The sequence below is a fragment of the Oryzias latipes genome, chromosome 19 (genome assembly GCF_002234675.1).
Source record: "Oryzias latipes chromosome 19, ASM223467v1".
Taxonomy (NCBI): Eukaryota; Metazoa; Chordata; class Actinopteri; order Beloniformes; family Adrianichthyidae; genus Oryzias; species Oryzias latipes.
The window spans coordinates 14,889,593-14,906,618 of NC_019877.2; the positions used below are offsets into that span (position 1 = coordinate 14,889,593).

At 39.9% G+C, this 17,026-nt stretch overlaps 1 protein-coding gene across 4 annotated transcripts in view; it reads left to right on the forward strand.

Moving 5' to 3' along the window:
* sdk2 (sidekick cell adhesion molecule 2) overlaps window positions 1-17,026 on the forward strand; it is a 394,471-nt gene that overhangs the window by 304,445 nt on the left and 73,000 nt on the right. For all 4 annotated transcript variants that reach the window (XM_023949203.1, XM_023949204.1, XM_023949201.1 and 1 more), the window contains exon 5: window positions 14,225-14,358. In XM_023949203.1, coding sequence (XP_023804971.1) covers window positions 14,225-14,358 — 134 coding nt within the window. The remainder of the gene's footprint in view (window positions 1-14,224; window positions 14,359-17,026) is intronic.

The window sequence follows — 17,026 nt, forward strand, 5'->3', positions numbered from 1 at the left end:
GTGTCCAGTATGGGGGTGAAGAAAAATCAAGTCTGATAACCCAAAACCCTTATCCAAGGTTCAAATCCAGAAATCCAGCAGGTAGTATCCAAACGGGAGAGGCAGATCCGGTGGACAGAAAGGAGAGTCTGGTCAGATTCAGTATCACAAAATCAGGCAGAGATAATTAGAGCTACAGCAATGATGTACAGAAGCAGGGATACTGGAAAGAAACAAAGATGAAAGCAATGCTAAGCATATTAAAAGTGCTGAAACAGGAAGGTATGTGGCTAAAAGAAAAGCTTGAAAAAGAAGTAGTGCCCAAACCACTACTACTTTATTAATTCCAACACTGATCATCTTTTGATCTACTTTCAAAGTATTTCCAGTGGTCTTTTTAATAGGATTATGCAGTTTTTAACCCAAATAAAAAAAAATGCATGGTTTTCTATGACATAGTTTCTGCAGAGTGGCAGGAGTTCATTTAGGAATACATTTCTGAAATTTTGGGACCATTGACGCGGAGGAACCCCGCCCCAGTTTCCCCTACCAATTGCTGAGAGCTCTCTGTTTACAGTGCCTCACACCCTCAACATAACATTACCCGTGCAACAAAAATGGCGAGCAATTTTGGAGCTATTCAGCTGTACAGTTCTGAGCCAGATGCAAGCTCAGACAAGGAAAACAAAGATGGACAAGGATCTTGTCATCTACGAGTCGATAGATCGAAAATGGAACTGAACAGGGGGGCGTACTTTCTGTCACAAATATGACATTTTTTCATCTGCTCCTGGTTCACAAGAATTTGATTAACCCTTGTGCTATCCTAGGCACTTTAACATTGGGAGTTGGGTCATTTACACCCACTAGACAGTGCTCTGAACCTTTTTTCTTCGATGATTTGTGAACTTCACTGGTGTCCATGGATTACATGAAATCTTTCCACCTTTGTCATGGTAGGAATAACACGTCATTGTAAGGGTGGGGTCATCCAAGATAGCACAAGGGTTAAAGAAATACTCAAAGTGCAATTTTAGGCTAAATTTTCTTTATATATGTCCTCTATCATGAGAGAAATGCCACAAAAAACATGTTAAAAACACCAAAAACACAACTTTCATTAGAGTTGGTCATTAAGTGTTGTGTTGCTGTTTTTATTAGTTTTTTTTTCTATAGTAGCACTGTTTCCAAAGTCTTTTTGATGAAAACTGTTTCCCACTGTCCCACCAAGGACTAATATTTAACAAGCCAAAGAAGATCCTTGTTTCCTGAAACATGGCCTCAAGCGTTTTGGTGTTTCTCCGGGGTTAAACCTTGATGAAAGTCCACTGAGGGAGTGTAAAATATCTGATGGGTCTGAATGCACCACTTTTGACGATCTGCCCCACTTTGTGATAAATGCCCTTTTGTAGACCTTTTCACAGCACACTCTCTGTTGACATGAATGAATGAAAGACGTTTCATGAACTTTTCACAGATAACCATGAGGCTAGAGTTTACCGACTAAATGCAGAATGGGCAATAGCAGCCGGGCAGAAATGTAATGAATACTTTATTTCTGCTTCCAAGCTGCCTGCTTGCCCCTGGCAAGGCGGCAGCTTACTGTAGCGCGGTGGCTGCCTGCGCTCTGCCATGTGGCCTGTGCAGCTGCTGGTATTGGCACACACACACACACACACACACACACACAAAAACTCCTCTGTTGTCTATGACAGTGCTCCCAACAAACTTTTCAGATTTGTTGTTTTTTGCTTCCCTGCGACGCCGCTCTTCTAATGGAAGTTGATAATTGACCTGCAGTGGTTCAGCAAGTCCCTCCCACTTTTGTGATGAAAAGCAGGATTGCAAAGAGCGAGATAACTTATTTAGAGCTAAATGTCATTATTCTTCCCTTACTGAATAGAGATGCGCGCAGCAGCCTATTCCGCCGGCGTGATTTGTTGTGTTATTTTGGAGATTTAATGTGGTGTATAATCAGAGCATCCGTCAGTAAACACATTTAGCGGGAATTGCAGGGCTGCTAGTGAGAAGCTGAACTTGTGTTGGAATACAGCGGTAGAATCTGCCTTCTTTCCACTTCACGCGTGTCTGACAGCCCACTCTACAAGCAGTACTTACTGTTTTTCACCAAGAAACTTTCTATCGGCACTTTGACATGGATTTATCTGTGTTACACCAATGCAACCGTGTAGAGACGTCTGTTAAAACAGAGGACAGAGGAGCCTGACCTGGAGGAGTCGGTGGGTGGACATCCCTGACACGCACGCACGATGCAGTTCACTTGAGTAATCTGCTAGAGCTGCTGATCAATTAATGGCCTCGGCCTGTGATGCTGGGCTCCTGTCAGTTTGCTATAGATTCCACATTAGTCATGGAAGACGGCGTATGGCCCTTCCTCCATGTTTCCTTGCAGCCTCTGAAAGCAGATGACAAGATAAAGAAAAGAAAAGAAATAAAATTGTAAAGACCGTATTTTCCGCACTAAAAGGCGCACTTAACCCTTGCGCTATCTTGTGGGGTCCAGATGACCCCACATTTACATTGACTTGTTCTCCCTACCATGACAAAGGTGGATAAAGGTGGAGAGGATCCAGATGACCCCACAAGACAGTGAGGTGAACAAGCCGATACCTGTCTTGTGGGGTCCAGATGAGGCGCGCTAATGTTGGGAGTGGGGTCATCTGGACCCCACAAGATGGCACAAGGGTTAAAAGGCTTAATTTTTTTCAAAAAAACCTCAATCCGCACTATTATCTGGAGCGCCTTCTTCTTCTTCTGCTCTCAGCTTTTCCCTTCGGGGTCGCCACAGCGAATCAGCTTCCTCTATCTAACCCTGTCTTCTGCATCATCTCCTCTAACAGCAGCTACCTTCATGTCTTTGCTCACTGCATCCATAAACCTCTTTTTTGGTCTTTCTCTAGACCTCTTACCTGGCAGCTGTAGACTTAGCATCCTTCTACCAATAGTTTCTCTCCTTTGGAAATGTCCGAACCAACTCAGTCTGGCCTCTCTAACTTTATCTCCAAAACCTCTAATGTGTGCCGTCCCTCTGATGTCTTCATTCCTGATCCAATGCATCCTGGTCACTCCCAAAGAGAACCTCAGCATCTTCACCTCTGCCACCTCCAGTTTTGCTTCCTGTCTTTTCCTCAGCGCCAAACCACATGGCTGCTCTCACCACAGTTTTCTACAGCTTTCCTTTCATTTGAGCTGAAGCTTTTCTATCACACTTGACACTTTTCTCAACCCATTCCAACCTGGCTGCACTCATTTCTTCAATTCTTTTCCACACTCTCCGTCAGTCCATCATTTGAGCAAAGTGTGCAGGGCAAAGGTCTGGCAGAAGCGCCCTCTCAGGTACTGTTGGGCGAAGGCAGCTACGCCCTGGACAGTTTGTCACAGGGCCCATGGAGCAATTGCAATCTGGAAAGGAACCAAGCTGGTGGAGACCCACTGCGGGATGGGGAGCCAGCCTGCTCAGGCCTCCTGAACTATGATATTTTCCCTATATTCATCGAAGCAATAATAATAATGATTTTATTATTGTTTTATGTTTACCTTCTCTGGTTAATGCGGGACAGCAAGCCTTCAAACTCGATCACTCGATCAGAGCAAGAACACAAATGGGGAGAACACATTTGGGCCTTTTAGTTTATTTTGTTGCCAACAAAAAAATCTAGCCTTAGACGCAGTTAAAATACAGGCGGGCATTGCAGCAATGTGTCATCTTCTCTTTTCCCACACCTGAGCTTGTGCAGTTGGACGGAGCAGATCGGGGAGCTTTTAGTAATGAGCTCTTGGGCCGTTGTGACATCATAACAATTCAAACTGAGCTTATTTGTGACAGTTTGGCTGACAGCTATGTAAAAGGAGAAATACTCAAAGCTGAATGCTTTTTATTATTACATTTGTTCTCTTTCATAAGAAAAACAGAACAAGCACATGTCAAAAACTCAAAACATCTGATTTTTATTGGAGGGAGACTTTAAAGGTCTTTTTATTGATATTTTATTCAAAAACTAGGTTTCTTGGGGATGCCAACAGGTCATTCCTAATCAATCACGATGACACAAAGATATGTAAGACATCATTTTCTTTTTGTTTTACCAAGAAACAACTTGCGTCTTCATTTAGTGAAGTGCTTTCATGTGCAGTCACTTTCACTTGTACAGCCCAGCTTTGTATGCAGGCGACACCGTCAGCATAGATCTTTTATGCTTTATTAGAAAGAGTCAGTTCTGGTTTGGAAGCATTTCAAAGCTGCTAAAATATTGAAGAATTTATTTCAGTCTCCAAGAAACAAGCTGTTCATTTAAATTCCACCTTCAGAACCCCCCGATTCCCTTCTGGAGTCACAGGGTTGCTGGAGCCTATCCCAGCTACTGTTGGGCAAAGATAGGTGTGGACTCTAGACAGGTCGCCAGTCGGTTGCAGGGCCTCACACTCACATGCACAACTAGGGGTAATTTGGAGACACCAAAACAAAAAAAAAAGAAGCGTTTTTTTTGGTCTGTGGGAGGAAACTGGAGTCCCTGAAAAAAAAAAACGCAAATGCAAACACAGAAAGGTCCCATTTGGAGTTTGAACCTTTTCGCTGTCAGGGCCAGAGCGCTAACCACTACACAACCATGCAGCCCTCTTGATTTTCATTACAAAAACACACAAAAAAACGACAAAACATACCCAATTTTTGGACCATAAGTCGATCTTGAGTATAAGTCGCAGCAGCCAAAAATAATAATAAGGAAGGATAAATCAAAAAGTCACACCTTTTGGACATAAGAGTAACGCTTCTGATCAAATTGACCAAGTCTGGCGTTTTGCTCTGTGCACACCAAATGCGATTCAAATGTCAAATTCGCGTTGGACGTCTCTCTTTGGACATGCATCAAATTCACTGTTGGACGCTTGTCCATTAATGTCTTCATATATTCGATGCGTGTGGGAGGAGCTAATGTCCAAAGTCTTTAGCTTGAAAGATCAGGTTCATTTATTTTTTGAAGAGCTGTAGAAATCGGAAAATGCGTCTCCATGTCTGGGCTTCTAAGATTGTTCAGTCTATTTTATTTGTCTACGGTGAGGTTCACCATCTACTGCAGGATCTGCATCGGGATGATGACACTTTCAGCGCTACTTCCACCTTTCTGTGATCCAGTTTGATGACTTGCTGTCCCGCATTAGTCTGAGGACGGACAAAATAAAAACAAGGCTAATAAAGTGTTAATGCAAAGAAGAAAAATATCCTAAAGTTTAGAAGGAAAACAATCAGATTCTCCCTCATGCTTCTTTTGGACAGGACGTCTTTTTCTGCATTGCTATCAATAGCAAATATTGATACTCGCCTACAGTTCCCTCTAGTGGTTGTTAATGGGAAACAACTGATAAATGACAAATATGGGAGGTTATATTTATTTAAAAAAAAACATGTAACCCTTGTGCTATCCTATGACCTCACCCTTAACTTGACGTGTTCTCCCTACCATGACAAAGATGGATAAAGGTGAAGAAGATTTCATGTAATCAAGGGACACCAGTGAAGATCACAAATCATTGAAGAAAAAAGGTTAACCTCACTGTCTAGTGGGTCTAGATGACCCAACTCCTAATGTTAAAGTGCCTAGGATAGCACAAGGGATAATCACACCTCCAGCCAAACTATGCAAAAAAAACTATGCAACTTATACTCAACCAAATATGGTAGTTTAATATCTCTGTCATATTAACAAACCTAATTAGCATGTTTTAAAAGCAAACCTTCATAAAAAGAAAGGCTTATCCAAATTCCCGGGTTTTAAACTGAGCTTGAATTTCTTCAAATGTCACTGTATTTTTTGTTTTATCTCACTTGGGTTGTCTGAACATTAAATGAGCCGCAGACAGTGGGGAGGCAGAAAGCGAACAGCGAGCCACAAATCTCCAGTTCATGCCCCCGGTGTGAAAACAAGTGACTGTTTTTGTGAGCAACACTCCCTCTCCAGTCTCCCTCCTCCATTTCTCCATCCCCAGGAGCTGTGACTTTTTCTTTCCCAGGTCCACTGAGCAGCGGCGCTTTGCAGCCTGTTGCTCGCTGGTTCGTCCGCCCTTCGTCTGCCTGCTGCTAGCAGCTACCACGTGAGCGGCGTTAACCTCGTCGTCCCCTTTCGCTCTCCTGGGGGAGGCCATCAGCCAACTTGAGCCATTTGTCTGGATGTAATGGAGGTCTGGGGCTGTGGAGGGAGGTTAGGATCCTCACAGCCCAGTGGAGAGGCGCAGAGCAGAAGATGCCAAAAAAACAAAGAACACACTCCACTATGTGTGTGTGTTTCAGGACTAGCTCTGTCATACTGTGTCAGTCCGGGACTAACACAAAAATAAAGACCGACGACATCAGCGGTTCATTGAAACTGCTCTCCTGAGTCTGTGTTTTCCAATACGGAGTCCAGGAATGATGGCTTTTTAATTAACAAGAGCAAGTCCGGATCATTCTTCATTTCATTTAGCTGAGATTTAATTTATTCGCAATAATGGAAGCTGAAAATGGGAAACAGCTACAGACAAATAAGACAATTGAAACGGCAAATCTTTCCGTCTCAATCAAAAATCCTTTTTTCATGTTATTGATAAAAGGGCCTGGCCATCTTAATGGCTGACAGCAAAGAAATTGATTTGTAGGAAATTGGATGCATGTGAGGCTTTTGTTGTAAGTGAAAATGGGAAGCTAGAAGCTGCAAAGCTGGCAGGGATGTTGGAGAACAGCAGTCCGTCCCGCCTGTCCCGCCCACTGACTGTTTGTGAGAACTGGATCGAGTGAGTGTGACGACACCAATAGAAAATGAATGAAAGGCCAATTCAGGCCAATTCAGGTGGCGTTTTTTGCCCCTTAATACGGATGCCGCCATGTTGGAAGCAGACCAGGCATGTTCACTTATAGGGCCCTAGGGGTGCTTGTGCACCAACCCTAGTGCCCTCTGTTTTTTCTTTTTCTTTTTTTTTTTTTTTTACTTTGACTTTGAGCCCCTGCCCCTCTAAATTTTTGTGCACATCCCCGAACCAGCTGCAGTAAGCAGTGATTGGTCAAAGTTGGTCTGATTCAACAGTTCTATGGCAACCACTGTCCCCAATCAGGAATAACCTTGTTGGAAGTCCCAGCCCCTTTCCACTTGAAAGCGGATTACATGAAATCTGAGTGTCTGAATTGTTCGACATGAGACCACATACCATAATCCTTGGACTATAAGAGGGAGCAACCAAAAAAGTGCATGCAAGGACGGACATATTTTTTAAATGCAAATCATAACAACGGTATAGATAACAATAATATCATGAATACCGTCACACACTGATGCTAATTACACTTTGTGAATCACAGAAAAAATCGAGTATACTAGTGCAACACATGAACAGTTATTCAGATAACTGTAGAAAAACAAACATGCTAACAAGTCAACTACACTCGTTACCCGCTTCAAGTCACCAAATCTGCTAAATTCTTCATCCTCTGTGTCGCTTTGGAACAATTCCGCCAAGGGCGGCAGACGACTGAGCGGCTTCTTCTTCTGTGTTGCTGTCAGTAGCAAATACTGATAAACACACCTACAGTGCCCTCTAGTGGTTGTTGCTATTTGTCGTAACACATAAGTGACTCAAACTTTACAGAATAACGTGACTTGTACTCTGAAAAATGTGGTACTTCTATGGAGGCATCTGAATGGCCAGTTTATACAAAAAAACACGTAAAAATTTTGATTAAGCAAGAATATGTTTACAAAGAAAAAAGGTATCCGAGCAAGAATGGTAACGCTGACAAATATAGTGATTGAGTATTTGCTGTTTATTTTTAAATAAAAAGTCTATGGGTTTTGGTTTCTTGGAGCTGGCGGGTACTTCCTGTGTGGAACGAGTCCAGATCTCATATACAGCTTTCCCCGGAGAATGATAATGGGAAACTGAACGTGGTTTGGAATAAAGGAGAAAAAGCATTTTAAAAATGTGGGAAGACACACAAACAAACGTAACAAAAAAAAATATCTTGTCGGAGACGGAGGCGTGTTCACACATATCTGATTCGTCCAAATTCCTCAGCTCTGTGGCCTGATAAATCCCCGCATCGTGCTGGATAGACGAGAAGCCATCGTTACAGGCGGGATTTAGACAGCTGCTCGCAACACGGCTGAGAGTTTGGGAGTTGAATAAGAATTGGCAAACCTGTTCAGACGGAGAATGAGAGATAAACACCAAAAAAGGCAAGCAAGCTGGTCAAAAATCTTTTTTTTTTCAATCTTTCTTTTCCTCCACCTTTTACACGTTAAAGCTATTTAGAGTAATTGGCTTGCTTTTATTTTCCTCCAGCACCGTGGGGTCTTTGATCCCAGAAGCCCGGCGAGCTCCAGGAGCAGTGAGATCTGCTGAGCAAGCTGTGTACCAAAGTTTTGTGTGCCAGCGCCCCACGCCACATGCACCAGCCCTGATTACAGGCTGAGAGAGAGCTGCTCCCTGGGGGAGCACATTAAAATCAACCAGCAAGAGGGAAATTTGCCTCCTGCTCTCAATGAGTGAGGAAATGTGAAATTACTGTGGATGATATTCAGTTGAAACTTCGTTTGTCTGGTGCTTTGAGAACGCCATTGAACTTTGGATGGTCTTTGGAAATTATTTTCAAATGATTGGGAGCTTAGGAGGTCCAATGTGGGCTACTGTAGCAAGGATTTACTTATTCTTGTTTGGAAAAGAAATAAATCCAACATCCTTAATCAAAATGTTTCGAGAAATTGAAAAATAAATTGTCTAGACAGCTTGTTGCCAGTATAACTTACCCACAATAAACCTTTACATCTAGCTATACTAAGTTTCAATTGGTTACCTTGTACCATTTAACCCTTGTGCTATCCTGGGCACTTTAACATTGGGAGTTGGGTCATCTAGACCCACTAGACAGTGCTCTGAACCTTTTTTCTTCAATGATTTGTGATCTTCACTGGTGTCCATGGATTACATGAAATCTTTCCACCTTTATCCATCTTTGTCATGGTAGGGAGAACACGTCAATGTAAGGGTGGGGTCATCTAAGATAGCACAAGGGTTAAGACTGGAAAGTTGTCATTTAGTCCAATTCAAAATTTACACAGATTTCCAACAACACCCCAAACTTTGAAACCCTACCCAAAACCTCTTAAGGTTAACCTCTGCCTAAACAGTAGCTGTGAAGGGAAAACTGATTCAGCAATGTATCCAGGTATATTTATTTGGTGATTCTTGTATCGATTTATATGGGGTCACACAGTCTATTTAGTTATTTATGAGCATCCTTCAGCTTCTGATTCTTTTTTTATTCCACTTAAACCAAGGACCGCTATTTGGCAGCACAACACACTGAGCCTCTTTGAGCAGCTCTACACCAAAACAACAAGTTTTCATTAGAATCAGCTTGTGTTAAATACTAAATGTTCAGTCAGTCTTGCAGTTTTTGCTGTTATGCACTACTTAGTTTTTTCTTGGGATGGGTACTCAACCAAAACTCTGTGCCACGTTGCTGCCATTCCCCTATAGAAACGCTGAATGTGGTGCGTTGTTGTGGGCTCCAGATGAGAACGAGTGACACTTGAGAGCCATCGCGATACATATTGTATCGTGTACCAGACTTCTTCTCTACTCAACAGTGGGACTGGTCACTTTTTTCTTTTTTTTACATTTTAACATTTGGAGCATTACAGAGCCGGTGTTACGTCTACCAAAGACTGTGACCTGTCAGATGTGCTGAATCCCCGCTCCCTCATGAGAGCACTACAGCTATGATCAGAATCAGAATCAGAAATACTTTATTGATCCCACATGTGGGAAATTTGTTTGTCACCATAGCAACTGACAGCAGAGGGAAAAAAAAGACTTAGAATGAAATAAAATAAAAAAACAAGAACAAAGAAAATGTAGCATAAATGCAAACATCAAGGTAGGTAGGTAACGTCAATGTTAATGATATGTAATAATAATAAAAAATACTGTTTTCAGTCTGTTTTTGTTATGATTTAATATAAAATGTCATCACCTGGAGGCAGATTTAGGCCATCTCTATTAAACCTGTCCTTGTTTTCTCAGCTTGTTTGAATTTGATTTTACAGTTACCAGTAGACGACAATAAAGATGCATTAATTTCATTCATAAATTACTTTTATGCAATTTCATTTTCTCAAAAAAAAAAAAAATCAGAGGGTAGGAAATATTTCTGTTCAAAATAGTGTTATAATTTAAAAATGTTTGGCCGGTAGATTCTTTTTAATCTACCGGCCAACTTGGCTGGTGATTCAAAAATTCCATTTTGGCCCCTGTGTGGAGGTTTTACAGTTATTCAAATCCGACAAAAAACAGAGTAATGTGCACTGCAAATTGTGCAGAAGGCATGTTCTTTCTAAAACTGGAAATAATGCCAACCTTTTGTATCACCTGAAGCAGAGCCACCAAGTACGTTCAGTCTCAGACTTTCTATAGTGATAGAAAAGAAATATTTCAATCTAAACATCTGCTGATTATGACACATTTCTCGTTTGAGCAGAGTGTTCACATTTGATCAATATAGTTATTGGATTATATCATGATCCTGTATATATCGTTATCGACTGATATAAAAATAACATAATGTGACATAAGAAAAATGTATATCGCCCAGCCCAGGGGTGTCAAACTCCAATTCACAGTGGCCCAAAATCAAGCAGTGAAGTAAAGTCAAGGGCCAAACTCAAGATTTATCAAAATTTTAACAGCCACTGATATGTATTGTTTAACATATGGAAACAAACTTTAGTTTTCCTTAAACACAGAATCTGGAACAACCAAAGCTGGATATTACAAACACATGGGAAATTAAATTTGAAATAGAAGACACATCAGTGGTATTCTTTTCTTATTTAAATAAATCAATAAAGTATGTCACTCTCCGTATCTTTTAAAGTTCTTTTTTGTAAAGTAAATCTATTTCAAAGTCAACAACAAAAGAACCAAAAATAATGTCACTCAGTAAAATCCAACACTTCAACTATTAACAGACCATGCCTTGCAGTAGAAAAAGTGCAGAAGAAACAGATAGAATCAAGCTCAGCTTGCTTCACTCTGAAGATTTAGTGGATGGTTGTCTATGACTGTCAACAGAAAAAAGGAGCGCTTGCCGGTTTCGACTGGGCGCAAACATACTAGCAAAGCATTGTGGGGTTTGTAGTATTAGAGGTACAGTATATAGTGCAGGTCGGCTCTAATACACATTTGATAGGATCTTGCAGGCCAATTATAATTACACTGGCGGAGATTGACAGATTTTCAATCAGATTTATATCATCACTCTATGTATTTCAATATCTGTTTCTTGTAGAATGTAGAACCTAAACACATAAACAACCTTTCCTTGAACAGAGGGGGGTGTCTGTGAAACATGTTAAACCTTTAGCATTTAGGATTTCAACATCTTCGGCAAATAAAATAATAAAAGACAATACCCATTTTGCTTTGCTTTTCACATCTTAAAGAAAGTCTCCCATCAGCCCACAGCAGGCTCACCTGAGCTTTAAGTGAGCAACGGCAGACAGTTAGTTGCATTAGCTAATCAGATCTCATACCAATGACACCGAGGCCACCGAGAAGGCTTTAGGTTGACCTGGGTGCCTCCTGTGATCGGATGAGTGCTCATAAAAGCAGTGGAATACCCCAACTTGATCTTACTTGAGAAAATAATCGGAGTGTCTGTCTCAGTGAATTACAACTCATGATGAAAGAAGGAAGACATTAATAAAGCTTTTAGCATCAGCCTTTGGACGTGTTACTCTGATCGGAGACCTAAAATCATTTTCCTACAACAAATAATCAGATCTGTCTTAGACAGTTCAAAAATTTTGTGCTTTCTATTGATTTATTCTATTTTTCATTGTTTGGATGGTCTTTGTTTAAGATCCACTCTGACATGTTCTTGAAGCATTTTTTTTTCTTATACGTGCCGTATAAAGAAAATTAGGCTTCAAATTGTGTTTCTGCATATTTCTTAAATTAAATAAAATGAAATGTTGTTGGAAAAGATCAAAATTGTTAGGTAGAAAATATGGTGGGCGGGTCACAAACTCCTCGATTCGCTCCATTCCGATGTATTCACTAGCAGACAAATAGTTCCCTCTACGTCTTTGTTTTCCTCATCAGAGCTAGTAGGAGAGGATGTAAACAGAAAGCTCTCAGCAACGGGAAGAAGAAGTGGGCGGGGTTGCTCTGCACCAACGCTCCCACCCTCAACTTCAAATGGACTACTGTCGCTCTGCTGAAACTATGTCCTAGAAAACGACAGATTTTTAAAAAAAAATATTGCCTAAAAACGACATTATCATAAATAAAAGAAGACTGGGGACGCTTTTAAATGTTCAAAAGATCTAAAGAGGTTCAGAGTGAGCAGGTTGGATTTTACGGTTGGCTTCGGCCACTGGTCAGAAAACAAACAACTTTGACCCAAAATAAGCCCGGCTTATAGCCCAACTCAATAGAAAAAAAATATAATATATATATGTTTTTTTCAAGATCCTTATGTAGAAGAAATGATGTGATTGTTCTAAACTGATATTCTTTATACATCCACATACATATTGTTGAATCAGAGTTTTTCTCCACATTTAAAAAATGTTTCCAAAGTCACCTCAGATCCAGGCACCGTTCTTGGACATTTCTGCTCTTTCTACATCCCAGAAGAGATCCATAATTCATTGCTGTGTGTCCAGGATGTCACCGCTCCAGCGATTTAGCATAAAATATTTACTGCAGATCATAAGCTGCAGCCATTGAGGCCTGGCTGCCTCTTTACACAGAGTTTTATTTTAATCTCGACATGTGCGAGGAATCTTAAATAAGCTCAGTGACCTGAGCTGCTTTTCTTTTATTTTTCTTTTTTTTGACACATTTTGAAAATCAATCAGCTCAAAGATGGATCTCTGCCTGGAGTCAGTGAACGCAGCAGAAAATTCCTATTGGGAAGCATCATTTTTGAATCTTTTATTTTTCTGTTTAATTAAGAAAAACCTAATAAATCTGTTTATTGTTTTCAATTGTTTGTAAAATTGTAGTTTTTTCATAAGGAAGTTTTATAAAAGCTAATGTTTTCGCAGGTTAATCAGAACGGCATTCCTGAATCTTCCTCTTAAATTCCAAAGACATCCAATATGAATATCTATTCTGTGAACATTTTATCAGCTGTAATTCTTGTCCATTTGTGTGACATCCCGCTTTCTGATGGAACGGATAGAGGAGAGCACAGATGGTTCAGACGAAAGGCAAAATATACACGCGGAGGAAAAGGAGGCGCCCGGTTGGAACGCTGCTATCAGATTGTTGAACAGGCGCAGATAATAAGAAAGCATCGATTGTAAACAGGACCATCGGACTGTAACAGTAGGTAGCGGACAGGATTTCCACCTGGCGTCCCGGTTACATCGATGCGGAGAAAAGAAAAGAAATGGATTACAAGGAAGTCAGAACAAAGACCTTTAGGGAAGCTGCTGACAAACGGCACAGTGTTAATCTATTTCCGTTTCAGTTCAGCAGCTGATGAAAAGGATTGAAGTGTCACCCGTTAAAGGTGGTCAGCTAACAGAATACAGACTATCGGAAACTGTAGACATAGAAACATCCAATTAGTGTCCCACTGGTCATCTTTTGATCTATTCTAAAAGTGTTGCTAGTGGTCTTTTGAATATGATTATGCAAAAATAACTAGGACATAGTTTCTGCAGTTTGCTTTTAAGCTGGCTGTTGGCAGAGTAAGCCTGTCCCCATTTCCCGTCATCCATCTGTTTAAACACTCTCACACTGGCTTACAGCCCCTTACACTTCCCAACCTAACATTTACCGGTTCAATAAAAATGGCGAGCAATTTTGAAGCTCACTTTTGATTCAGATTCCAGCTCAGACGAGGAAAACAAAGGCGTACACGGATCTTTTCACCTTCATGGGTCTTTAAAGACTGGGGCTAATTATGCAAGGATGTTATTTTGGAGATGATGTCAAGTCTTCTGCTTTGCTCATTCAGCACCTGCACCTTGTTTACACATGGTAAATCAATAGGCCTAATGCTGCCAAAGCGTAATTAAAATGCTAAAATGTTTGATGTTTCTTTCAGCTCTGGGTTTAAGTGTGGTCGTACTTAACGCTTGTTGTAGAAGCTTTATTTTTACTAAACAATCTGCCACAGACTGTGTCAGCTGTAGGTTAAACTATTAAATCTTCTAAACTTGTCTCTCTTTTTTTGTCTCAGCGCCATTACCCTGGACAACACACTGGTTATCTTGTCGACAGTGGCACCAGACGCCGGACGCTATTATGTGCAGGCGGTTAATGACAAGAATGGGGAGAACAAGACCAGCCAGCCCATCACCCTATCAGTAGACAGTGAGTTACCTCTCGAGCGGCGGCTTACACCGACCCAGAATGCAATGTTACATGACGTGTCGCTGCATAATTTAAAAAAAATTGGGATTAGACGTGAAATCAGTTGTGTTTGTGACAAAGGTTCTTGATTAGTGATGGCTAATTGCAGTGATTCATGCCTCTCTTTTCAGAGGGTTAATTGAAAGTCACTTCTGTGTGGCAACAAAAGTATGTCTGAAGCCTTGGAAAGAATGAAGCTTCTGCAGCTTTGGATGGCAGAAACACATAAATATGTTTATATATATATATATATATATATATATATATATATATATATATATATATATATATATATATATATATATATATATATATATATATATACTGAGTTTTTACTTTCAGTTTTACACTCAACAGCTTTAAATCTTTTTTTCTGTTTTTTACTGTCAAAGTTACATTTGGCTTCTTATTGACAGAAAACCATAGATGCCTGTCTCTATGACATAAAAAAATGCCACCCTCTGCTGCAAAATATTTCATCCTATCTTTGGGTGCTATGTAAACAACAACATATATTCAAATACTTGTATTTATCAATTGCGCAAGGGTTTATCCTCTTTACTCCGTGTAGAATTTAAGGAAGCCGTTGTGATACGGTGTAAAACAGAGGTGTAAATTGCATTTTCTGCTCCAAAAATAAAGGAGCACTATATCAGAGATAAGCAATTGCTATAAGAACAGTATGCATGAACACACACAATAACTGTTTCAACGGATCCCTCACTGAATCCTGAGCTTATAAGTGTTCCTAAACCATGAATCACTTCCTCACTTTTTTTCTGAAACTTTGCTGTCCTCACTTTGAGGGAATCTCCCTAACTAAAGGTTCCCGAGGTCTCCTTCTATAAAAGGGTTGTATGTCCATTTCCTGTAATGGTGAGTAGATTTTCAGGTAAAAAAACAAACAAAAAACACGATACAAATGCATGCTAATGACCTTATTTTACCTGAAACATATTGACAAACAGTACAGTATTGCCTTAAGGCGGAACCTGAAAATGAACAGTTTTACAAAGTAGAAAAAAGTACTTCTTCACATTATGGGAGTTTTTTTTAGTCATAATTCAAAGTAAAATGCCATTCTCAACTGACAATTTAATATGCAATTTAGGAATTTGAAAATATATTTTGAAATTTAGAAATCCGTATTAAAATTAACAATACAATATGACAGGTAAGAAAAAATGAAATAAAAACAAAATCAATTGCGTTTTACATTTTTATGTATTTTTTGTCATAATTCAAATGAAAATAAAATGTCCAATTTAGAATACTGAAAAATGACATTTCAATACATGGTTTGCTTTAAAGTCATTTTAAAGTTATTTAAAATCCATTGCACTGTAAAATGCCATGCTAATTTTGTGTCAACATTCAAATTAAAATGCAAACTGTCAGGCTCTCATCAGGGCGGGGCTCACCACCTTCCTTTGGTTGAACAAATAAAAATATTAAGGTCTCAACTAACCAATGAAATCATGTGGGAGGTTAGAGAAGAGAGTTTATGACAACAACTGCAACAGCTGGGTTTTTGGAGCAAAACTAGGGCTGATTTGTCCTCTAACACATTGGTCCACAACCCCGGACCGGACCGCGGACTGTGGGTCACTTGGTACCGGGCCACAGACAGAAAGGTTTTTTAAACACATTTTCAGATTCATGGATTTAATTGGTTAAAGTTAGTAAGATTGTAAAATGCTATAAAGCGGCTTCAGAAATTTGATTCCATTTCCGGTCACTGTATTCTCCATAAACGGTTGGGTTTGAAATTCCTATTGTGGTGTTCACCACTGGTGCTCTGGAAATATCCCAGATGTTTCTACAGAAAGTGTGTATCGATGCTCGCTTGAAAAGTGTAGACCACAAAGCATTTCATTTAATGATTTTACATTTGAAAATGAAGCATTTCAATGCATTTTTATAAATTAAACATTTTTTCTTTATCAGAGTAGACCCATGAAAAGTATTTGTAAAATGTTCATATTCATTAGGTTTTTCAACTCGGCAAAGAGGTGACACCATGCAAGCCAAAAAGCTAGAAATAAAAATAAAAAGATAGTAGCCTGGTGTCTGAATTATGCTAAACTTCAGGGCGCTAGATAGTCCTGTACTACATCCAATAGTCTTTTAGAGGTTAGAGAATAGTAAAGGCACATAGCCACGGTGATATTTCATGCCCTCTGATTAAAACAGTGGTATCATCCATGATAGGACCATCACATCTGATATGAAATAAAATATCCGTGCATGCTACTGTGTTGGCCGACATATAATACAGGGGGAATTTTATCTCATAATATGCACATGCATTTTTCCTCTAATGAAATTCAACATTTTGACACCTCAGCGACTGGCGTTTAATAAAAAAAACCTTCCTCTACTTTGTTCCTGTCCAAAAATGTTTACTGTCATTCACACAAAATAATTGCAACAAACATGGCCCGTCGCTTTTTACGACCTTTTTCTGTGTCAAGCTCCACATCTGCATTGTAGAAGGAAAAAGAGTGGGAACTAAAGAAAGTGAAGAAGCACCGCTGCGCTGAAGAAACTGTACTACAAAGAGTATTTCCGTAGAGTAATTACTGAGCAACAACCAGCACCAATGTAAACAGTGATGAAGGTCTTAAGC